Below are 25,140 nucleotides of genomic sequence, written 5' to 3'. Positions count from 1 at the left end.
GCCAACATTTTGAAACGGCATAAGATCGTCAAGAGCCTTGTTGAGAAACATCAGATTGAAATGGATTTCATTTATATTATATGCAAGCTTGACTTTTTACTCTTCAAGATAAACCTACCTGTTCATCTAAATTGTTCCCAAATGAAAAAAAGATCCCCCAAATGAATTCTCAAAAAGGTTTCCCATTGAATTCCAGGTTTAACAGTACTGTTATTACTGTTAGTACTGACGATGCAGGAAATAGACTAGAGCATATTTTATACTCTCGACTCCACACGAATCCATTGTTTCTTTATCATGAGTTAGGGTTGCCAGTCTCACCCGTGCTCCAGGGATCTCACAGCAGGCCTCCTGAAGGGCGAGGGAGGGGTCACAATACAGCACCACCTGCTGAATGTCCATCTAGGAAAGAGAGGCAGAAAAAATATATATTAAGCACACATTTAACCCTCCATAATTCCTCTGTTTTGTTTGTCTAATAATGTAAATAAAGTTTGGATTAGGTAGTAAACAAGGCTGAGAGCCAATTAATTTCTCGTTTATATAAAGTATTAGGAAAGCCCTTTGTCTAGAAGTCTAAGCGTGTCAGTGTGTTTGTAGGTTTTAACACAAGTGCCTGGGTTACCGAATCAATTCAGTGTTAATAGCCTTAGCTATAGGTCCATTCTCCCACGTAGTATGCTCACTTTTTTTAATCAGGAGTGAAAGAGATTGCCTCGAAGCAAAAAGCACCTCAGGGCCATAGCCTATGGTCTCAAAATGCACACACATAGACAAATAATTTAACGGCTTTTATGGGAGGTTTGTTTACTAAAAGTATTTCATTCTGTCCTTCCTGCTGGAAACAGGGAGATTCAGAAAAAGCCTGGTTTGTTAAATACTTAATGCCATAGCTAAAGTGGATTACCTAATGCAACAAAGCACTGCCACACCATGCTCTATGGCAGAGGTCCCAATAAGGGCATTTTGTTCATTCAAAACACTTCTGAAGCAGATAAGTAACCGTTTGCTCTTCGAACAGAGAGGGACTAAAGGTCACCGCACTTTCAAAAAGCAAGTTTAGATGACATTTACATTGTAGAGCTTAATCTTGTTCAAAACTCTTCAATAGCAAAGATAGGGCAGACATGCACGGAATATTTTACCAGAAGCCCGCACAAAATCTCCTTGCATTTCCAGTATTTTCTTTCTCCACAGAGTCGTACCTGCACAGGCCTAGCATCTGAAGCCCGAAGGCCCAGCAGCGTGTGTCCGTCGGTGGGCAGGACCCCGCGGGGCTCCATGGGTTTGGTCTCAATGGAGTGGCAATCCACATGCAGGGAAGCGGCTCCATGTTGCACGCTGAGAGCCACCTTGTGCCAGCTCAAGTCCATCAGGGCCTCCACTCCCTCCCCGGTGAACACGCAGCTCACCTGGTCAGCTGTGGGGTCTACCCCCCTGGAGCGCAGGGACAGGGTGCCATCGGGTCCGTTGAGGTCTACAGAGAACTGGGGTTTGACACAAGCGCTAATTAAACACCAAACAATATGATAATGCATAATAGAATTGAACTCTATCTTAAGATGTTGCTCCCATAAAAGAGTGATAATTAAAAGCTGCTACCAGCCAACAAAGCTGTAGAACACAGTAACAGAGATGAAGTAAAAGGGAAGACATATTAATTACACATGCATGCAGTACAGCCGATCGATCACTCCTAATGAGGAGACCTGGCCTTCATCCATCATACACATTGAGTATTTCAATCTGGCCTCAGACTCTCAGTGATTATGGGGACTCTGAGGGACTCCAGTGCTTCATCATGGAACACGTATGAATAACAATGAAGGTGAATGAATGAGAGCAGAAGATGATGGAGGGAGGAGCGACGGAGGGACGGGGGAGCCAGTCAGATGGGGACTCGGATGAAGAATAAAGAGAGGACAAAAGACGCAGGGTATGAAAGGGGGAGAGAATTGAAAAGGTGTCACGAGAGAGAAGAAATCGAAGGGGAAAGTGGATGACTATGCAAAAGAGAGATGAGAGACAGGAAGAATGAGTAGACAAAAGGATTGATGAATGGTTAGAGATGGAGGAAGAGGGCAAAGGAATATGAGGTTGGGGGGGGGGGGTGCACCTGTGGGTATCCCTGCTGATCAGAGATCTGGAAGAGGTAGATGGTGTCTCCCAGGGCAGCCCTCTTTAACGCCAGGGTGAAGATGAGGGTGAACTCCTCAGGCAGGCCATGTGGAAACACCTGACTGAGAGACAGAAGATCAGAAGTCAGGGACGTGTCAGTCCTCCAGACAGTGAAAATAATCACAGAAAGGTTTATGGGTTGCCTCAGATGTGGTCATCAGGGTTATCTTGGCATGGGCTTGAAGATTGTAAATGATAATATCAAGCCTGTGTTACAATCTGAGAGCATCGAGTGTTAATACAGTGGAGATATTATTGACTACATTTGAATTCCTACTAATATTCCACTATTATTGTAATTATGACGATATCTCACATCGGATACAGGTCATTTGTATTTCGCTTGAATTATTGAACTAAGGCTTTATACAAAATGTAGCAATTTTCCCTTTAAGACGTGTTGGACATGCCAATATTATGTCTTCTAATACAGTGTTTTTGGGAGATGTCAGGGTGATTAGTGACACACCACCTCTTGCCTGTTTATGACCATCTTTGTGCATTGTACTAGCCAACCTAGCTCCGAGGCTGAGGTTCTGATGCAAGCCTAAAAGAAAAGCCCACATTCTGGTTGTAAGGAGAAATGGACCTACTTTTTAACATTATGAAACACTTGTTTTTGTGGAGATGCAAAAATATTGCAAGTAGACCTTTTAAAGAAAGTGGTAGATGGAATGAATTAAGGAGGCAGTGTTTACATGTTTGAACAAGCCTGACACTGATGAAAAACGTCAATGGGTGTACGCACGACTGCATGTAAACAGGAATATTAGCGGAATATTCATTTTCATTTGGCATTTAAACAGTTTAGGAAGAAAACGGACCTACAAAAGAGACCAGCATCTGAAGTACCAACGCTAAATAAAATCCCATGAATGATGATAATGATGTACAGTATATCAACAATGCCAGACATGTCACTTTAAGAATGTAGTACAATTGACTGTATAATTGACTGTATTGGATGTGTGTATACAGGTGCAACAGGCATGCATGTTGGAGTAAAACTATATATATATATATATATGCACGTGTGTCAGTGCCCAGGTATACACGTGTATTTGTACATTGTTCAATTAAGACATGAACATATGCAAGCTATGAATACTAATTTGACTCTGGGACAATAACAACAATCAATCTAGCTTGACATAAAGGCAGTTAGCCAGGGAGCTAACATCACATGCAATTAAGTTTATGACGAATTAAGAAATAAAACTTCTGATTTCACATATCTTTGACGACCTTGTGAGCACAATGACAACGTTTGTTTCCCGTGTGAGCATGTTTATATTCTACGGATTTTTTGTTTCCTTATTTCTGTCCTTTTTTGCTTTTCTCCTCATATTTTGTGTGGCCACAGCCGGCACTACAATACAATGCAGAGCTGTGTGTTACCTCCAGCCAGCAATAATGTTCATATCAGATACAGTCCAGCGAGCCTCATCCCTCAGTTTTGGTCAAGGGCATCTAAGCACACGAGTATGCACGTAGCAGAATATTCACTGCATGGATGTGTGTAGATGTATTGAGAGATGAAGGGTCCACAAACAAGCCCAGTGAAATGCATGCTCACTGAGATGGTGAGCACTTTGAAATATTCTCTCCATTTCTCTCCCTCTTTCACTCTCTTTGCACACACAGACACACACGGGCACACACACACACTGAATTGTTGATGCTGGCAGCTGGTTTCCCGCTTCTAGAAGTGGGGTGACAGTGATTTATGACTAAGGGATGATCCAAGGGAAAACAGCCAACTACAGGACGTCAAAAACAAAGAGAGGATGAGTGGGAGAAAAAATGTGAGGAAGAAAAAGACGTCCAACCTGGAGACCCGCAGAGAGAGAGAGAGAGAAAGAAAGACAGACAAAGAGAGGCGAGAGGGACGAATAAATGCTGCGTAAAATATTAAAATCTATGAGACTTAATCAACGGATTCTCAGTTGGTCATTTGAAAAAGGAAAGAGAGAGTGTGGGCAAGAAAAAGAGATGGAAAGAGAAAGAAAAAGAAAACAATTTAAAGAGTGGAATTGCATTGCTGTTGATTAGTGACATAAGCTGCAGGGCACAAAACCACTCTCAAACTGTTGACTTTAAAGTTGGAAGTACCTCACCATGGCCTTTTACATTGAGAGTCCTGAAATAAAAAACACTTACACCCCACAGACACACAAACAAACACACACACACACACACACACACATCTCCACAGACATGCAGTGGGGAGATAAATCACTCAGTATGGGCCAGACAGATTCAGATCTAGCCTCGCCTGACTCTGAGAGAAAGTTACTTCTGCTAGTCTTTCTTTTTTTTTTTAAGCGAGGTAGAAAAAAGTTGGTGTGAGCCAGAAAGACGCAGGGGATCAGGGGTAGAGGAAATCTAATGTTGAAAAAGCAGATCCACTGTTTAAGATGGAAATATCACCTAGAGAGGTGTATAGGAGGCACCCTTGTACCGGATTCTAACCGAGCTGAAATCAATTGCCTTCAGTGGAGAGGGTTTCTATCCCTGAATTAATTATACACTCCTCCCTGAAAGGAATTTCAAACAACTAGGAGAGACATAAAAGAAGCTATACTGGCCAAATGCTGTTACACGCTATTTTTCCCCTATGGCTATCTTGTATTTGTTGTATTCCAAACAATATGTACACTGGAAGAAAACGGACTGTGCATACAGCAGCACATATGAAAACTACAGTCAAAACGTATCCTTTAAAGAAGGGAAATCTGTACAGCTGATTATATAGTTCAATCGTTTAAAATCAATGTACGGGGCATTTGGTCAAATATGCTATCTATATTCTAACTTCTTATGTTCAAAGTGAGAAGATTTAAAGGTTTTATTGGCATACAGTATGTCAACAGCAACAGCATAGTTTCGTCATGAAGCTCTTAAGTCCCAGGCTCCTCCAACAATGCAACACACTACTTCATGACTTTTATATGGTTTTTCAACAACTTTTTAATTATGCTGCTGCTTATTTATTTACCATGGATGTGTACTTATTGGATTCTATTTTAGGAATGTGTGCTTGCCTTTTTATTTAATAAGTTAGTCTACTCTTTTCCCCCCTTTATTTGCCCTCTACGTTTGCTGTAACAAAGTAAATGTTACTGCTTTGGGACAAATAAAGGATTTTTTTTTGGTTATGATTCTGATGACTATACTTAAAGGTGGGGTAGGTAATTCACTTCAGAATGTTTTTTTGTTCTATTCCATGGAATGCTCTTAACATCCCGATAGCAATGAATACATTAAAGGTGGGGTATGTAATTTATTTCAGAAACACTTTTTGTTATATTCCATGGAATGCTCTTAACATCCCGATAGCAATGAATATATTAAATGCTTTGACAATAAATACATTAAAAAATGTCATCTGTGGAAGCCGTGGCGCTGTAAAAAGCACGACCAATCAAGCCTGTCAGCCTTCCATCTGTGCACAAACTTATCTCGTGCCCTCATTGGTGTGCGCGTTCGTGTGTGTTGGAGGAGGGGCTCTGTAAGGAAGTGGCAGATTTTTTCCGGTTGTGTATTTTCAAATTCTAGCGCACTCAAGCTGGTTTCTCCAAAATTACCTACCCCACCTTTAAATGCTTTGACAATAAATACATAAAAAAATGTCATCTGTGGAAGCCGTGGCGCTGTAAAAAGCACGACCAATCATCTGAGCCGGCCCGGCTAAATAACTGGATGGCCTACCTGCCTGTCAGCCTTCCATCTCGTGCACAAACTTATCTCGTGCCCTCATTGGTCATGTGCGCGTTCGTGTGTGTTGGAGGAGGGGCTCTGTAAGGAAGTCTGAAGGAAGGGGCAGATCTTTTTTCTGCTGCGTACTTTCAAATTCTAGCCCACTCAAGCTGGTTTCTCCATTCTTACCTACCCTACCTTTAAGATATAAACATAAATAAAATAGTGCAAGCAGCATAATAATGCAAATAAAATGGAAAAATAAGAAAACAAGATATACATATAGCATAGAATAAGATGAAGAATGACTTTAATACTGTAAAGAACATGTGAACATCTGGATGATGTATATTATAAACATATTTGGTTACAAATATCATTGTTTAATGCTAATGCTTGGCAGGTAAAATGTTTACCATACCCCCCATCTTCGTTAAGCATGTTAGCATGCTAGAATTAGCTAAATAGCTAAACACGAAGTGGAAAAAAAACAGGGTAACGCTAAAAGTCATTAGGGTTCATCTTCTGGGCACAATCAATGTTGTAGACTAATAATTATCCACCTTCTGCTGATGTCTCCATATTGACTAATTTCGCTAATCTGCCTTCAGCACTTTCTAAAAACAAGATCACAATTACTATATTTTATTTATATCCCTAATATATATTTACTCTTTTATGATTCTTCCATGGTCAAAGAGATTGGGTAAGAGAACCGTACTCTTACCTTTGCCATCTCTGTTATATTTGGGTTGAGCTTTCAATAAAAATTACAATTACAGAAGTGGTTATTAGGCTACTCCTTCACAAGAACAGCAGTCAAAAGCTTAAAGTGTAAATAAATTGTGCCATATTTGCAATGTGATAATTTATCAACTGCATTTGAACTCTGTCATAAATATCTTGGCCTCGAGCCATAATATCACAGAAATGCCGGCCCTCTCTCCTACTCACTGTAGCTGCACAAAAAGCAACAAGCCCGAAGCAATCAAATCACATTTTGCTAAGATTAAAATTCATGTGACCAGCTGTGACATGGTGCCCATTTCACTCTCAGCGAAAAATACTGAAAGAAAGCGAGAGACGAGTAGCTTCATCGGCCTGTCACTCATCTGTGTTAGCTTGGATTAGCTGAATGGATTAGCTTCTGATACAAAGCAAAACGCTGCTTTCCAATTACTATACACCATGCCTCGCACTTCAGTCAAACTCAGTGACGATTAATTAAAGAGCTGCTTGAGTAATAGGGAGTCAGTGGTGGATGGGAGCCATGTTTTTATACTGTACAGCTTCAGAAATATATACAGTATACAGTAGGGGGGAAATATCATATGAGGCGCTGCATCTGCACACAAACTGTACAAAGAGAGAGATTTGAAAAGAAACACACTCACTCATATTATCACTGAGAGAAGAAAGGCATGGAACAAGCCTGAGGGTTTGTTCTGATGCATTCACTTATTGCTTGGATTTAAAACTTTAACCCTCTTGTTCCCTCACTGCATCTTTCAAACTCCCGTCTGTTCACCGCCTCCACTCTTCTTTTCTCAAAGTGTGAAACCGTTCCATGAAAAAAGCCATTTGAGAAGGCAAAGTTTAAAAAGCAAATAAAGACAGAAAGGGAATATTAATACTAGCTGATGAGGATTAATAGTCCTCTCTGCTTTTCCTTCAGGAGAAATCTCCCCCGATACGGTTTAGTCATTTTGAGAAACGCATATAAGAGACAGCGAGTTCTACGTATAATGAGAAGCACAATTGAAGGCAGCCGACAGGCATTGCTGATGTGCTAACATTGATTATTCTCCATCTGAGTGAAAGAGAAGTCACCCAGGTATCATTCTTTACAGAGAGGACTGACAGCAGATCTCTCGATGGAATCCTCATTTCAGTAAACGCTGCACCGTAACCTACTCCCAAACCAGAGAATGGTGTTCCTGTCCTCTCTCTGTATGGTTAGAGGCAAAACAAAAACGTCTTGTATTCTCCTCTATGGCTCTAAAGATGCTGATTTCCTGAGAAGTGACAGTTGTTTGTGTTCCCCACGTCTTTTCCTAAGGACAAGTTGACTCAAAGCCTGTGACAAACAATGTATGTGACACTTTTAGAACACAATGTCTCTACCGAAAAAAAGAGTGTTTTGTAGACAGATTTATCGGCTCTTCAAGCAAGTGGAGCTCACTGTGCTGGACAGAGTGATAAAATACTCTGGGCTGACCCAATTGGCAAAAACGGCTTTATTTGTGAAGCTCCTCCATCTGAAAACTGTCAATAATTTGCGAGAGCTGAAAAAGGAAAAACTGAAATACAGACGGCAAATAACCCTAATAACCACTTGTCACGCAATTCCAAACACAATTTACACCCAACTGCTGTGTAATAACAACTTGAAAACCCAGGAAAGCATAATTGCACCATGTCAAGCTGCAAAATCATGTTGTGCAAGGAAGTCGTGCTCTGCCGGATTTTATGGCCGCAGGTCTCTTCGCCCAGAAACAAGTTAAGAACAAGCTCTACAGCTATTAAAATCATAGGCTTGTAACTTTTTATGTCTTTACTAGCATCATGGCTTCTAATTGGGGCATCACTTCTAGTTTGTGCTCAAGCACGTAAGAAGACATTTCATGTGAACAGTAGTTACAGTAAGTGTATGCGGTCACAACCGGAAAACCAAAAGGCTGTTAGAGTGGAGCTTTACAAGCCAGTGTCAGTGGTGAAGGAAATAAAGTGGTGTTTCTGGAAAAGCTATCAGAGAATGACCTCTGCTGCATGGTTTGCCAAGAATCTGCTTTTTACACATCAGCCATTGGACAGCGCTGACATGTTGAGTGAGAGTTCAGAGTCTGCTTAGCCGAACACTCTCTGCCTTTCTCTTTGTTCAGACTTGAAAAGAAAGAGCCTGTTGACGCTGCCTTGTAGCAAGCTGAAAATCCAGCAGATATTCACTTTATTTCACTCCCTTAAGCGGTACACAACATGTTGGTGTGAGATGTCTTTGTCTGTACTGCAGACTCACTCAGTAGGTTGGAGGAGTGCAGTCTTTCCCAGGCGCAGGATGGTGGGTCCTCGAGGGTTGCGGATCCTCTTGACATCTTTATTCTTGAGCAGGGAGAAGCGCCTCACCAGATTGAAACCTGACAACAAATTAAATGTATCAGCACCCACGTAAATACAACTCAGAGAAAGATATGTGTCTGTTTGGACTCGTCTTGTCACCTGTGATATTCTGCCTGGTCGTCTGAGGAAACTTCCACTCTTCCACTTGTACGGAGGGGCATTGTTCATCTGTGGAGACAAATAGACAACACAGAAATAACAAATAAACTGTCAAGAGTAAATTGTAGCGTGAATTGTAAGATAATGTACTTCAAATCGTGCTCAATTGAACAAAATGTCTTACTACTGTATGTACTGTATGTATGCATTTTTTTTGTATTAACATGGGCTTTCCGCTGAATGTATTTATAATATACTGTATGTTGACTATACTAATTATGCACTATCCACCTTGCTGTAAGAATGTACATTTCCCCACAAATAAAGGACTTCTGATTCTTATTTAAGCATCAGTCTTTCGGAGAGTTCATTTAAATACAACCTTTCATTCTTACTGCCGTGTGACATTGAGTTTGTGCGAGAGAACGGACAACTTTTTAGATACATTTGAGAGCAACAGAAATATTGATCCAGAAGAAAGTAGTAGAGGGGAGTTGGTGGGGGTGACAAAGTCAAGAGTGTAAAACGCAGAGAGCGAGATGAAATGAGGGCAAAGCAGAGAGGAACACAGCCCAGCTGACAGGTTGTCTTGCACAGAGCTTGTCTGTCGTGGTAGCATCCGTTTGATGGATGTGTTCTCACCCTGTCAGGGGAGGTTACTGAGAAAACTGTTGCCTGTCAGAGCGGCCTGCCTCAGCACAGAGATATGTGAGATGTGTAGAAAAAACAGGGCTGTTCAGGTAGACATGGACCCTGTGAATCACTCTGATCCACAGTTAATTGATCTCTTTGGGGCCAAGACATTCTACAGGGCACTGTTTTTCAAAAGGTGTTTTTTTTTATTATTCGAACTGCAGAGAATGTGAAAGCAGGTGGTGGTTCGCATTAGCCAAAAAATAAAACTGTGTTGCTGTCAGTAATATTCTAAATCACTAATGTGTGCTTTCTGTTCAAGTTGAAGGTTAGGTATTTTCATTTAACCTCGTTCAATACTGCCCCATGGACACTATATGAACATAAAAAGAGCGACTCTCTTTTCTCTGTATCTAAAGTGCACTTGAGTGTGAAGGTTGGTGTCCTTTTTTTAAATCACCTCTCCGAAACCATAAAAGTTAGAGTGGAAGAACTGGGTCATGGAGGTCACTATGGATTTGTGCTTTGGATGGTCATTCATTGTTTGAATGAAAAATAAAAGTGACTATTGCTGCTATCTGCCTTCCCGGGATGACTGCACCGCATCACAGGATATGACCGTCTATCTTCTAACATTTCTGATTTAAAAAAGAAAACAGGCTATATTTGATATTTAGGGGAAATTATTTACAATATCGACAATAGAAATTAAGAAACATTTAGGCAATCTCCTTGTATTGTCACCTGCTACCCTATTTTGGTTTTTGTAGTGAAATTAGCAGGTGAGGATGAGTCAATTTGACTGCCCTATTAGCCATTAAGTATAATGGTGCACTTCAAACAGAAGTAATGTTTTCGTCTCTCCTAGCTAAATGGATTGAGTTGTTAAGAATATATTTTTGATGAGTGCACTGCATGCAGAGTTGCCTCGCAGCATGCAACGTCTGTGTTTCCAACCCCAATTTGACTTTATCCAGACTGAGAGTCACATAAAAAATGAGGCGAACGAGCCTAATATAATAGCTTAAATAATAAGACCCAACTGACTTTAATTAAGAGTTTGGAATTTAATTTCACGGAGGCTCGGCTCAAGAAATAATTAAATCACATTCAGCGCTTCATCACCTTTTATCAAGTTCATCAATTGACACCCTGCAGCTTCAGCTCATCTAGGCCTTAAAAACACAAAGAGTGTTTCAAAGCGCAGCACATTAGAGCCTGCCTGCCTCACAGTGTGCTATTATCTTATTGCTGTCTGCATGCACACTCAAGGTGTGCAAAAGAGATGTCAAGCAGTGCTGTTGTTGTACTCTGAGATAAAACTAGAGATGAAAAGTCAAAGAAATTGAATGTGACTCCTGAACAGATACAGGGGAGAGTACAGGAAGTATCACGCTGGCTTCTGAGCCCTCTGATACTCTCTGTCTTACAATCCTTTGTATCACACACACACACACACACACACACACACACACACACACACACACACACACACACACACACCACACACACACAACACACACACACACACACACACACACACACACACACACACACACACACACACACACACACACACACACACACACACACACACACAACACACACACACACACACACACACACACACCCACACACACACCACACACACACACACACACACACACACACACACACACCACACACACACACACACACACACACACACACACACACACACACACACACACACACACACAACACACACACACACACACACACACACACACACACACACACACAACCACACACACACACACACACACACACACACACCACACACACAATATTTATACCTTGACTAGTCCATCTTAAAACATCTGCTGACTCAGCACAAAGTGCATTCACTGCAGCCTCACAGAGACTCTGCTGCCTTTGAAAAAAAGGGAAACATACACATTAACACCAAGAGCTTTTCTTCAGATCTCCCGGTGTATTTCTTTGAAGTCAAGAAATGGTAAGATCTACCTTTCCTCTCTTCTTACCCTTTTATTTTTGCTGCTTCTTTTCTGTTTTGTTTTTCATCACTGCCCCATTTCCATCACGCACAATCAAGATGAAGGCTTTGTCAGGAGTAATCCTTGCTGAAGGCAAGCGGGCAGCACAATGAAAAGTCAAGCCACAGAAGAGAGGATAGGTGGAGAGAGAAGGTAGAAGGAACACAGGAGAGCAGAGAGGGGGTGAAAGAGAAAATGATAAGTTAAATCAGATGCTTTTAATCCCAAAGTCTTGACTCGTCAGGCTGTATTTTAGCACGCTTAATTAGCTCTCCTACAGCAACTAATTGTAGAGTAGACTGAAACCGTTAGCATAGCATGTTAATGCAGTACAGCCAAACAGTACCAAGATGGTATGAGGTTTTATCATGCTTACATGATTTACACATCCAAAAGACAGAAACATCTGGTGCCTAATATTCACCTAAGATTCATTGTTTTAGTTGGTTTTTATCCAGTTTGTCTCTGATTTTGTGTAGAGCCTACAATGCTACAGCCTATCAGAGCTTTGTTTACTGTTAGCAACTGTCTTCTACAGTCAGAATGAGGGCGCTGAAAAGAGATTCTAGATTAAATGAAAACAAAAGTTGTGAGCTAATTAACCAAAACAATGAGCTGAAAGACACTACACGTTTCCATAGAGCTGAGAGGAGCTGGGAGATCATTCTCTCTGGGTTTGTCCCTCAGAGTGATCCTGTTTACATTATACATTGACACATGATCCATTGTTAATAGAAACATACTGATAATTAAGCAGCAACGGTTAATTATGAATCAAGTTCGATGTTTATCCTTCTCTCACTCCTATAAATAAACAACAACATTTAACCGTCACTCGTACTGGCGCTGTTGGGATCTAGAGGTTATTTCTACATAACTCTGAGGATGGATGATATTTTGGTGGACTGGTGTGTTTTCAGGCAATTGGCAGTTTGGCAGAGGGCAGACTGCGCAACTTGAACCCCATTTCCTCTCAAGCTGTGATCAAAGGAAAGCATTTGCTTGTTGACAAGCTCATTAGCAGTATAAGAGCTGCATGTAGCCTTAAAGAGATTGGATGGTCTTGGCCTGGGTTCACTTCCTCTTTGAGGGGTTGTGTTTAAGTCTTGCCAAAGCAGGTAATGATGCTACATTGGCAGCAGACTGATGCGAGTGTTCCCCCAAGTTTCCACCTTGCCAAACATCAAAATAATCAGGGCATTTTAGGTGTTAAGGGAAGTTAAACACTACATTTTGATGTTTGCAGACTTGCACTCAACTTGGAGGGTGTACAAGGGAAAGAGTATTGCCAAGCCATCAATACAACTTGATCTTAAGCTAAAAGTGTCACTTAATGTGACAAAAAACACTGTATAGTATAATCTCAACCACTCCAATACATTAGCTAATATATGTAATGTGTGACCTTTCTTTTAAGCCTTTTTTTTATGTAGTCTGGAGCTGTTCTTGTAATTAAATGTGCTCAATAAATAAAGCTGCACGTCTTGCCCTATTTTTCTTGATATTTTACAACAATAGAAGAATAAGGAATCAATGGCCTTATCTGCCAGTTCCTTGTTTTGGCCACAGTCGGCTGAAAGCAACAGCCCCTGAATTTTAATACTGTTTCCGTATAGCAGCAAACAATTGGCAGAGCGCTTTCATTAGGGAGAAGAGGTCACAAGTGTGCTAACAGTGTCAGAGTGTTTGCTTTGCAATAAGAGAGGGTATGGTGGTTATTGAATAGGCTTTTCAATGTGGCATTCCAAGATAATTGGACTGGGCTGCTGCTCAGCAGAAAGTCAGACTCTGAGGGAGAGTTTGCCATGTCCCAGAGCTATTAAACACATGCAATGTATGGAAAGGAGAGGGGCATGCTGGGTGATGTCAATGAATCAATATGATGATTCAATGTAGCTTATGTGAGCTTTAAGTGAGGGGTAAATCTAAATAAGAGTATGACGTGAAAAAGATGGAGGAATTCAGAGAGAGGGAGTTTTTTTACTTGCCCTCTTAGTCAAATGAGACGAACAAGAGAGAACATTCCAGTTTTTCTTTCCAAGAGATAAAACTGTCGTACAGTTGACTGGAAAGACTTGAAACGCTGTACTTAAGAGGGATGAGTTCACTCTTTTTCCCTTTTGTAGTCCTCTGGCTCACATTCAAATCACTAGCCCAAGCTCACACAGACACAAACTGTGTCTGTGGCACACACTTTTATGAGTTTTTCAAAACAATAAAGTTAGACCGTACATGCAGAGGTCTGTACTCTTATAAAAGAAGATTGTGTAATTTCACCTTATGTCTGGTGATCTGTGTGTAACATCATAGATTACCAAGATGCTTACATGCATTATTTGTTATTTAGGTATATTACATTACATTACATTACATGTTACTTGTTAGACGCTTTTATCCAAAGCGACTTACATACTCAATACTGTGGCCAACACAGGAGCAATTTGGGGCGAAGTGTCTTGCCCAGGGACGCAACGACATGCTGACTGCAGTGGGGTTTGAACCTGTGACCATCTGGTCCCCATACCAAGGCTCTATCCCATATGTATATGTCTTGAAATGTTACTTAGCACTGAGTAACTGACTTATAGAGTTTGGTGGAAGTTTCACACTTAATCACCTTCTGGTAAGAATATAACAAATATACAAGCTTAAACCAAAGTATAAAGTTGTAATGTTATTGTATGCTCATAATGCTTTATGTAAAGAAGTTATGATAACACTTTTACTACATTTGTTTTTACAATACAAATTAAAGACATTACAGGACATGTTCATTCATGAAAGCAGCCACCCCGAAGCAAGGAAGGCTTTACATTATATCGTTTTTGTCAACTTGCCCGATAAGCACACCACAAAAGACCGCAATATTGCCCTCAAGAGTTTTTTTTGCATTAGTTCAAAGAGAGACATTTAATGTTACCATCACTTTTTTATTGGTTCCTTTATTGTTTATTAAAAAAATGTTTATCGGAAACAATTTACTTACAATTTTATTTAACAAGCAATTGTAGCAGTATAATGAGAGCAGCAGTAAGGCTGAACTTACCACACTTTGATACCAGTTTATTTAATGAAAGTAATTAAGATTGTTGCCTTACTTACAAGTTTGTGCAAGTCCAAGTTTTGCTCTAGGTAAGGTCTAGGGGTCCTCCTAGTGGAAAACCTCAAATGTAATTCATCAAGCCTTTGTTGGATGTCCCTCCCCAAAATTATATTCAAACTGAAATGACATAATAACTGCATTTACTACATTTTGCTAAAGCCTCTTCCTAACGAGGATAGTGGATTGGTTCCCTGTACAAGTAATTGCATTACCATCACTAGAGAGGGGGGGTTTGTATTACAGAGACCTGTCACTTTTTCCATGACATAGGCTACATGCATATGGCATTAGTGTGTAATGTTGTGCATTAGGCTCAATTGTTAACTACTGTAGACTGTTAAAGTGAAAGGAGACCCTTTCATGGAATTCAACCTCACTTTTTATTCCACTCATATATAAATTATAATTACATACAGTGTGTACTATAAGTATGATGCTAATCAGTTCTTAGTGTAAAAGCAAATACAACATATTCAATTTAATTATTTATACCTAACTTAAAGGGGACCTATCATGCAAAATGTACTTTTGTACGTCTTTTATACATGAATATGTGTCCCCGGTGTTCCAGGGAACTCACCAAGTGTCAGAAAACACAACCCTCTCTATTTTCCTCCATACCCAAATCTCTAAAAAAGGGGCTGCAACGGATCTGATCCAGATTTGAACACTTTCCTGACGTCAGGACAGTGGCACTACGGCTATTGGGCCAACTCCACCAATCAGGAGGAGACAGCCACGGCCATTGCCGTTCGAAAGCGCTGGAGACGATGTAGTACATATGCCAGGCCAGTAGATGGTGCTGTTCTGCCCTTATCTGCCCTTACACAAACAGAGCTAAAAAATGTCAAATTGAGCAAAATGAGGCATGGCTAAAATGCATGATCTGTTTGGTATTTTGAAAAAAAAAAAGTATAAATATGCCTTATATAGGTATGGTCCTACACTATATTATTCAAATATAGCATGATAGGTCCACTTTAAACAACAAGCCTTACCACTAAGGCTTTGTGATGGATGTGTGTTTCTGCTGCTCGCTGCTTGTCTTTCTAACTTCTGATTCTGAGCAAATGAGCTTATTACTACCACAAATCATTGGCAACAGAAAACATACAACTTAGCTCAGACACACAGAGGGAAGCTGAGTGAAAACAAATCAATACACAAATCCATTACTTCAGACTGCGCAGGGTCTGTGGTGCACAAAAAAACCCATATCAGCAACACTTTACCAAAGGCAGGGAATCAATTTAATTTAACTGTAGGGACTAGTCTCTCTCGCCGATACACTGCAGAGCTGCAGTGCAATCATCCAGCTCAACACTAGTTTTACTTAAACCTGTTTTCAAGCTGTAATGTCAGCAAATTACCAATAAGTAGATATTCGGATGAGTCAGAGCAATGTGTGTGTGTGTGTGGTTACAGTGACAAAATGTTAAAGCTGCACTTGAGAGAGCACTTTTTTCCAAACGCTGGGGGAGAGGACTCAGGGGAGCTGCAAGCTGACTCAGTCTCATCTGAAAAGCTCTGACTAGGGTCTCCCTAGAGGGACCCCCTCCTACACAAAGCTCCCTTCAGAGTTCCATGAGCTATGGGGGATTGCACGACCTCCCAAGTGATATCACAGAGCTGTGCCCCTGAGAACACACTGACAGTGTGATGAGGGAGTATGACAGTTATACAGAAATAAAAATAAAACACAAAACAGTAAAACTTGTTTCTCTTCACCTCCCTGCCTCATGATGTCTAAGATGTCTGTTTTTGTCTGTCAGACAATCACACATAAAAAAACACAAATAATCGTGCTGGCAATGAAATGTATGCACAAATCCTAAAAACTCACATACACAGAAACTCAGAACGATTGATGTCTCATGAAGAGGAACACAACCACACATGGTAAACACACACACCTTCTTGCCACAGCCTCACCACACTGCCACCAACTGCTGCCAGCTGGATATGCACATAAGCTGTAATCAGTGGTCATTTTCATAGCATTGAGCCCCAAAACACACATAAGGCACATACACACAGACAGACACTCTCATCAAACTCAGATGGGTGACATTTGGTCAAACATACTTCTCCAGATTGAAGATGTGTCTTAGTTATAGCAGTTAAAATGGTTTTGTGACTGTCTTTTTTTTGCATTCAAATGAAGATACAATAATTGTTCTGTGAAGCAGTTGTTTGAAAGCAATTGTTTTTTGTTTTTGATTCAACTTTCTTTTTACTCAGCTTTGGTAGGCAGTTTGATAGCGTTTCACAGTGGCTATAAATGTAATGTATTGATTTAGTTAGTACATCAAGAGTGGAATAATGGTCCATCTTAGTCTTACTATGAATCTTATTTTTATATATTTTGTATGTCAACATTTTAGGAAATAAGTTATATTGTTGTCTTGCCACATAGGAAAATGAATACTGCCTTCATCCGTGTATGGTAATTAAGTAACAGCTGGCAGCTATTTAACATAGGTTAAAGCCTTGTGTAGAGCTAAACAGCTAGCTTAGCCTCTTTTTGAAGTTTACAAAAGACATCAGCACCTGACATGTTCAACCCAGTCTCACGGCATTTCGTGTTATAGTCACGAAATTAATTTAATCTATTGATTCGTGTTCACCAACACGATTTTCACATTTTTTTCGTGTCACACAGAACGATTTTAAATGCAATGTATTTCTATTGGTAGTATGTTTCGTGCCTGCAACACGTCTTTTTGTCCGGTCGGGTCTTGGAAGACCAGAAGCTGTGTGGTTCATAAAAACATGTTCTTACTCAATATCTTACCCTAAGCCTAACCCTATCCCTTTTATTTTAAATTGTATAATGTCTGAGTTTTTTTGCCGTCAGTGAGGAAAAGAAATGGGGCTCAGAGCCTCAGAATACTGAAATCTGTATTTTATGTCATCTTTTTTTCCTTCTAATTTGTTATTATTTGGTGCAGGCACGAAACATACTACCAATATAAATACATTGCTTCTAAAATCGTTCTGTGTCAGAATACTTAAATCTTTTAAATGTCTTTTTCCTTCTAATTTGTTATTATTTACATTGCTTTTAAAATCGTTCTGTGTGACACGAAACAAATGGCGAAATCGTGTTGGTGAACACGAATCAATAGATTAATTTCGTGACTATAACACGAAATGCCGTGAGACTGTGTTGACATGTTACATGTCGTTTGGTAAATCAGTGCAAAGAAGTGTAAAAATGCCAGGTTGTGGTTTTATGTGGGGTGCTCTGTCGTTTATTTATTGGCAAAGAGACTTCCACTAGATTGACAGTCAACCAAAGGACCCTCTACAATCAGTGCCTAGATGCTAACTTAGCTAGTTTGAAAGGAGCTAGTAGGCAGATTTTGTTACAGAGCTAAGCTAGTTGTTTTCATGCTAGGCTAAGCTAAATGGCTGCTGTGCTGTGGCCTGATATTTAAAGGACAGAATTGAGATGGGTGTCCATCTTCTAGATATATCTCAGAAAGAAAGAAAATAGCATACGTCAAACTATTTATTATGCCATAGAGAAAGACATTTTCTTTGTTCTGAATGTCACTTTGTTTAACTAGTGCAGTTGACATTTTTAAAAACTCCAGAGGGGAAAGTGAAACTCACCTTGCTCTGATATCAGTGTGTCACATGATCCAAAGCTGAGTGCCAACAGCGCCAGAGAGGAGCAGAGAAGCCACATGGTTTCACTCCACCGAAAACACCTCACGTCACCTCAACCACCAGCTGATGGATAAACAAATAGAAAAAGAGAAAGTCAAAAAAGTTGAATCCTTCCTAAATTTTGTCAGAATGCCACCCAGTCTGCTCACTCAGTCGACAGCTGCACATTATGCTTGACTCCTAAATAGACATTCATGTATATTTATGATGTCGCAGTTGATGTGTTGATTATGTGGTATGATGCAGGCTTTGTTAGTGTCATATGAATTAACCAGAATGTCCCTCATTAAGGAGTGTAACTCTATAAAGTCTGATCATAGTCATTACCCTGTCCATCTGGTTGGCCTTTGACTGGGCAGCTGCTACACACAAGCCCTTACACACACACACATGTGAATATGTCTGAGAGAGTGCACTTAAGGGACACAGACACATTCTAAAAGTCAAAAACAATGTATACCTGCTGCTGCAAAAAGTACCCAAAAAAACAAAGGCAGATCAAAATGCACAGATGAAAGTAAAATGATTTACATGCAGTCTGGTTGGTTCTGAGTCAAACACACAGTGGGGCCAAAACACACAAACACATCTGGAGACTATTCCTCTGGAGCCATGGTTGTGTTGCACCATGGCACCAGATGCTTCCACGTGGCTCAACAACAAACACACATACTCACACACATACTCACACACACAAACACAGGCACAGATTAAAATATGTGCCACGTATAAATAATCATTATATTCAGCCGCCCCACTCCTTCTCCTTTATTATAACCCCTTATACATAACACACAAGAATGCAAGCCCATAAACACACCAGCACCACCCATTCCGACTCACATAAACACATCCCACATGACCTGGACTTGCCCCCAGCATATTGTGAGGACCCCATAACTCTGCAATATTTACAGGTACAGCAGGGCCCTCAAGGCAGGCAGGCGAGCAGACTGTGTCTCTGTACACACACCTGTCCCGTCTGCCAGGAGAAATGACCCCCACGCTCCCCTGGGGGTGCACAATGTGGTGCTCCTGCCCGGCAGAGGACACTATGTGAATACCATCTAGCTTGACCTGACTGCAGGCAGATTGCTGCTAACAGACAATATGGTGGAGGACAGTGTGTTAAATGATGTTCTGAAGTAGTAAGGACAACTTAATGTGCGCCACATGGCCAATTCTGCATTTATTTTGGGGGGCTGCTGACCAAAGGTGAGGATGCTTTCTTTGTTTATACTATTTAAAAAAGGACAAGATACCATTTAATGAAGAAGTAAGGTCTTTGCAAAAGCTATGGCACCATTTATCTGAGTGCAAAGCTTTTGACCACATGGACATTTTTATGTGAAAGTAGCTGCAAACTAAACAGCAAGAAAAATAGATGTAAAATAAAGTTTTGACTGCAGTTGGATGGGCGTAAGGTTAATCAAAGCGGCCGGCTTTGAGCAGTCTAAAGCTGCAGCCATTATTATAGGCTTCATGCCACATGATTACAATAATAAAAAAAGTTCACACAGTACATAATACATAATGCATCACAGTCCAGAGAATACAAGCTGAGGGAAGAGTTACAGCTCATTGCTGTTATTATCTGGCCATAATCCAACACAATTTAATAGGCTTCCTAATATGTGTTGCTATGGATGTCTCTCTTTCTCCTTAACTCTCTGAATTCCATCTGCAGCTTCACGGGCCACCCAGCTGGCTATAGCAGATAAAGGCAGTATCGGGTTAGGCCACAGGGCTTGGCCATTGGGCTGGCCATGGGCCCGGTAAGCAGGCATGCGAGTGATCGGGTCACTGAGTACGAAGCCAATACAGGAAGGAAAACAATGACAGATTTGAAAGTCTTCCAGCACTAAAAGCCTGAAGACAACACTGGCGGACAGAAGTGATGACCAACATAGACAATCACAACACAGGCCTCATCATTAAGTGTTTTTTCCCCCCCCAACAATACAGACCTGTTCAGTAGTTCTAGGGGTCATTTTGGTTCTCGGCCCAAAGCTATTGCCCAGTTTTCATTTCCAGTACAGCCACCAGTTCCAGTAGTTTATTATGGCTTGAATACACGGACAAAAGAGGTACCGAGTCTGCTATATAACAATCTAGGTAATTTGTGCTCAATGCTTAGCAATTTTTATTGTCACACATTTCATCATCATTGCCACTGCTTACAGATGGTACAGCCGCCCCAACACAAGCCTGTTTAGAGAAACACACTCTGACAGAGTTAAATGAAACATGTCCTGTCTATGGCCTGACAAGAGAATTGCTTATTAGCCATCCAGACACGGATGATTAAATAACAAAAAACCAGCAGCCCACTGTTTAGACTACTTTCCATCTGTTTAAATGGGAGAACCCAGCAGCAATGTGTCAGCCATGTTATATTTTAGGGTTCACTGGCTTTCCAGCTGTCCTTTTAAGCATTCTGTTGCAAGAAGATGGATGGACAACTTACTCACAAGGTTTTTTTTACAATTTACCCTGCTCTATCTTACACATGAAAACACAGTCAAGAGTGGTTAAGGTGCAGGGCAGTGAAAACAAGCCCCTGATCTGACTTTGGGGTCTCGCCCCCGATTGAATCCTCCAGGGAAAGCTCAGCAGAGGATGTATAGGAAAGTGTACTTAACGTTGAATGGAATGCAGCCATAAAACAGAACGTAACTCTGATTTAATTGTTGGTCTGTCTAAAGCCCTGTGGCCATAAGAAGAATAGAAGTCTACAGTCATTCTGCGGGTATACAAGGTAGTACTTCAGGCAGATAAATGGTTTCAACCTGGCTGCGAGCGTAAGAAAAATTAAGTCATCTACTGCAGTCAGTGAAAGGTCAGAGCGGTCCCTCTTGGGACATCTGCATGCACCCAAAATGTGTGACAGATCTGTTCCCACTACAATCAGCTGACTTGATCTACAAAAGTAAACTGGATGCTTGGTTGCTGAATTGTATGTCTGTACGGTGTTGTTCATCCTTGGCCTTATTATTGTTTGGTGATTCCACACACCGTATTCTTTGACATTTGCATGTTGTTGTACAAAATACAACCAAAATGGTATCTCTTCGACCTGTCAGAAGGTCGCCATCATGCTCTCATCATGCGGCATGTATAAAAGCACTTGCACATTGGTACCCGTGTACGTGTGCAAGTCCGTGTTCATCGTGGACTATGATCAAGGCTTAAGGCTCAGCAATGCTTTGACGAATATGCTAAAAATGACAATGCTAACATGTAAGGCATTCGTGTTTTTTTTAATTCAGCCGTTAACTTGTTAAGTACTGATTAGAATTTAAGGGAAAGATGATGCTGAAAGGAATGGGATTTATTTTTCAGGCATCACCCTGATTACAAAATTACTCCTTACATAAACATTTAATTTTGTCCAAATTTCATGACAATCAATCGGATAGTTATTCAGACATTCGACTCAAAACCATAAATGGTGGCGCTGATCCAGCAAGCAGCTGCTGAGATATTTCAAAGCATTAATCAGAACTTGCTGCTTATGAGGTTACATAAACAAAAGGGGGATGACCAACTTCATAAGGATTCATCCTCCATGAATATCTTTACAGAATTGCATGACAATTCGTCAAATAGCTGAAGAAATATCTGGTCTGGATCAATGGTGGACCGAAAAGCCACTATGAAACTAGCATGGCAAGAAAAATGTTGTTCAGCAGTCAATATGCTGCCAATTTTCAGGTAGCCTGGAGTTCTTTTTGACTATTTGGAAGAATAATAGCATTTCTGTAGGATTTATTTGACAGTCAGAAGCTACTCTTTACTGTAATTCTAAATGTCATCAGGGACAACAAGACATTTACACTCTTAGCTCCTGGAACTTCTAATGTGTTGATGCCAAACCTCAGAGTGCATTGCAGGCCTGTTACAACGGGGAACTTGGAGTGAATAATAGAAACTTAAAAAAGGCCTTGAGGCTTTTATAACTGATCCAGATATTAATTGACCAGGAGTGACAAAACCACAAACTAGTGAGGGCAATATCCAAAGCTGCATCACACTCAAGGACGACTGAGGCAAGTTTTTACTAGTCCTCCTTACTGAGCTGTTCAAGGCCTTAACTTGAATATTTGTAAATGAGAAACAGGCCAGCTAAGTTTCACATTGTTAAAAAAAAGAAATGAATGTTGAATGTCTCAGGGTTGCTTCAAAGTTCCACTGCCACGGACACTTTTGATCCACGAACATTAGCAATGATGTAAAATAACGCCTACTCTAATGGCATGACGCCCTCAAGCCTGCAGGCACATAGGGCAAGCTAAAATTGGAAGCAGTAAATGAAAAAGATGCATGACCCGCAGCTAAACACTGCATGTGTGGCCTGCAGCAGGTTAAGTGAGCAACACTTAATGTGTAGTAAAATTCAAGGACACCAATTTGTAATGTTTACAGGGTAATATTCCCCAGGGATTGAAGAAGTAAACAAGTAACTGCAGGGGAAAGTGTCCCTGAAGATACTAAAGGTTCCATGCTTTTCAGATTATGTTTCTGTGTAAATGACCCTTCAAAAACACGAGTTGTTTACCATAGGTAAAGGGGTAGAAGTGAAGCAATTCACACCTCTCAACAGATAAATAAATCGTATTTTCTCTAAAGATGCAGCTCTCTGGTATGAAGACTCAGAAAACCTTCAAGATGTGTACAAAGACAGGATGCAGGAGCCAACAAACATGGGATGGCTGAGTAATGGGGACAACAGATGTGCCTGTGGCATTCAAACTTCCTCAGCACTTTTTTTTCCCCCCAGTTGGAGGCAAAAAGTAAGAATTTTGGACACTGATCTCAAACTACAGCAGAGGCTCGGCCATTACTAGTCTGAGTGATATGCATGTTTCAGATCCAAACAGTGCTACTCAGAGGCTTTTCCGAGCCGCAGGGGTTGGATGCAAGCCACCTATTTACAGTAACCCTTAGTTAGTGTGTTGAATGGAGGCCTGGCTGAGATGTGATTGGAAAATCAGCATCACCTTTGCCAGCAGCTTTACCAACTAGTTGCGGTTCAAAAGTTATTTTTGCAAGACCAAATAAATATATTCTACCATGTGTCAGGGCTACTCAGCAGGCACACATTTAATGATCTCCACTGGGAGAAAGTGAGTGTATCATTCTTATATTTTGTTCTCCAAATATCATGATATTTTTGTTTAGCATTACTATGGTAATTATATAGGGACTTACACTGTAACTATGGTGCCTAATAGGCCTACTGACTTTACAGAGAGTTTCTGTTTCTGCTGTATAATACCGTTCCCATGTGAATTAGCCTGCTGTTGTAATATGAAACTACTGCAAAAGTTTTAGCATAAAGTTCCACCTCAGACACTTTACAAACTGTTGTCTACATTACTTATTAAACTGCGACGTTTCTTTAAAACCTACATCACTTGTAAACAGCATCGCTAACACGTCCATAAAAGTCCACAAAACCATACCTTCAACTATTGATTAATCCACAAATTTGCGACCACATGAATCCGGAAATAAACGCGTAACTATCCGGGGAAATCTTGTGGGTCGATGCAATTGAATTGTAATCCAGTGTGTCTTTTGTACCGTTGACTGTTTGTCTTGAGGCTTCTTCCACGGAGAAAGGAAAGAAGAAAAAAAGTTCCTGCAAGATTGTCCGTGTCCAACTTTTCCCCTCCCCTCTTCCGCGGCTGCACAATCCAAACCCCAACTGTCTCCCTCTTCTGCTCCCCCTTTGATTTCTCTGATGTCGTTCTCTCGGTTTCTCCTTACTTTTTTTCCTCTTAAACTCTAACTCTCTCCCCCCCTTGGGTATATCTCTTCCTGTCTCTTTTTAACATCCCCCTTTTCTCTCTCCCCTCCTCTCTCTGTGGGAGATCCCTCAGAGAAACATGCAGTGACATCACCTTGTCCACAGTTCTGGAAAAAGAGCCTGAAGGCGTCTCTCTAATCTTTCTACCGAAATCTTCCAGGCCTCTACCCCTCCTTACCCTCTACACCACCAGCCTCACCTCCTCACCCTCCCTCCCCCTTCATCGTTTGATTCATGGCACATACCAGAGGGGGAAAGGAAAACTTCCACCACGTCTGGGTTAAGGCACTGTATTAAGACAAGAAATATGGTTAATGGCAGCAACGGCTGGTGCATTATTGAGAAGAATTTATGCCATTAAAATTAATGAACTTGATTATCATACTTACCTTTGATTGACAGTGAGGTCGTCAGCTTCCATATTGTTTTAGCACTGGGTTTTATCGCATTCAATCCATAAAGTGGCCTCGGGTTGCCTCCCCTGACCATTTAAAAACACTTGTCTTAATGGCCACATAAATTCATCCTTTATTGTCAGTAAGTAAATAGTTCAGCAGGCAAATAAATATCACGTTGAAATTTGATTTATATGGGCCTCCTTCTCTGATGTGGCTGTATATAGCTACTGAAAAGTGCTCACATCTTCAATTTATGTTTGTCCTTTGCTCAGAGGTCAATTTCCCTTTCAAGCCATTATCTTTGACTTCCTCATTAGCTTTAGAAAAAAGAAACAAAATTCAAATGGCATAAAAAGCGAGGAGGCTTAATGACTGGTAAAATCAAAGCAA

At 40.7% G+C, this 25,140-nt stretch overlaps 1 protein-coding gene across 3 annotated transcripts in view; it reads right to left on the bottom strand.

The window, feature by feature from the left end:
* The window catches only part of col16a1 (collagen, type XVI, alpha 1), a 63,029-nt gene extending 38,643 nt beyond the window's left edge, over positions 1–24,386 (bottom strand). For 2 of the 3 annotated variants that reach the window (XM_034124812.1, XM_034124814.1), the window contains exons 1-7: positions 24,006–24,386; positions 18,484–18,603; positions 9,094–9,162; positions 8,894–9,011; positions 2,117–2,240; positions 1,206–1,487; positions 322–402 (exon numbers count right to left, since the gene is read on the bottom strand). In XM_034124812.1, the coding sequence (XP_033980703.1) occupies positions 322–402; positions 1,206–1,487; positions 2,117–2,240; positions 8,894–9,011; positions 9,094–9,162; positions 18,484–18,559 (750 nt within the window). In that variant the 5' untranslated portion in view covers positions 18,560–18,603; positions 24,006–24,386. The remainder of the gene's footprint in view (positions 1–321; positions 403–1,205; positions 1,488–2,116; positions 2,241–8,893; positions 9,012–9,093; positions 9,163–18,483; positions 18,604–24,005) is intronic. The other variant, XM_034124813.1, reaches the window with a different exon arrangement.
* Between the last annotated feature and the right edge of the window lie 754 nt (positions 24,387–25,140).

Source organism: Trematomus bernacchii, unplaced genomic scaffold (assembly GCF_902827165.1).
Source record: "Trematomus bernacchii unplaced genomic scaffold, fTreBer1.1, whole genome shotgun sequence".
NCBI classification, from domain to species: Eukaryota; Metazoa; Chordata; class Actinopteri; order Perciformes; family Nototheniidae; genus Trematomus; species Trematomus bernacchii.
The sequence above is the reverse complement of the archived record's forward strand: the minus strand, read 5'-3'. Positions and strand labels throughout refer to the sequence as shown.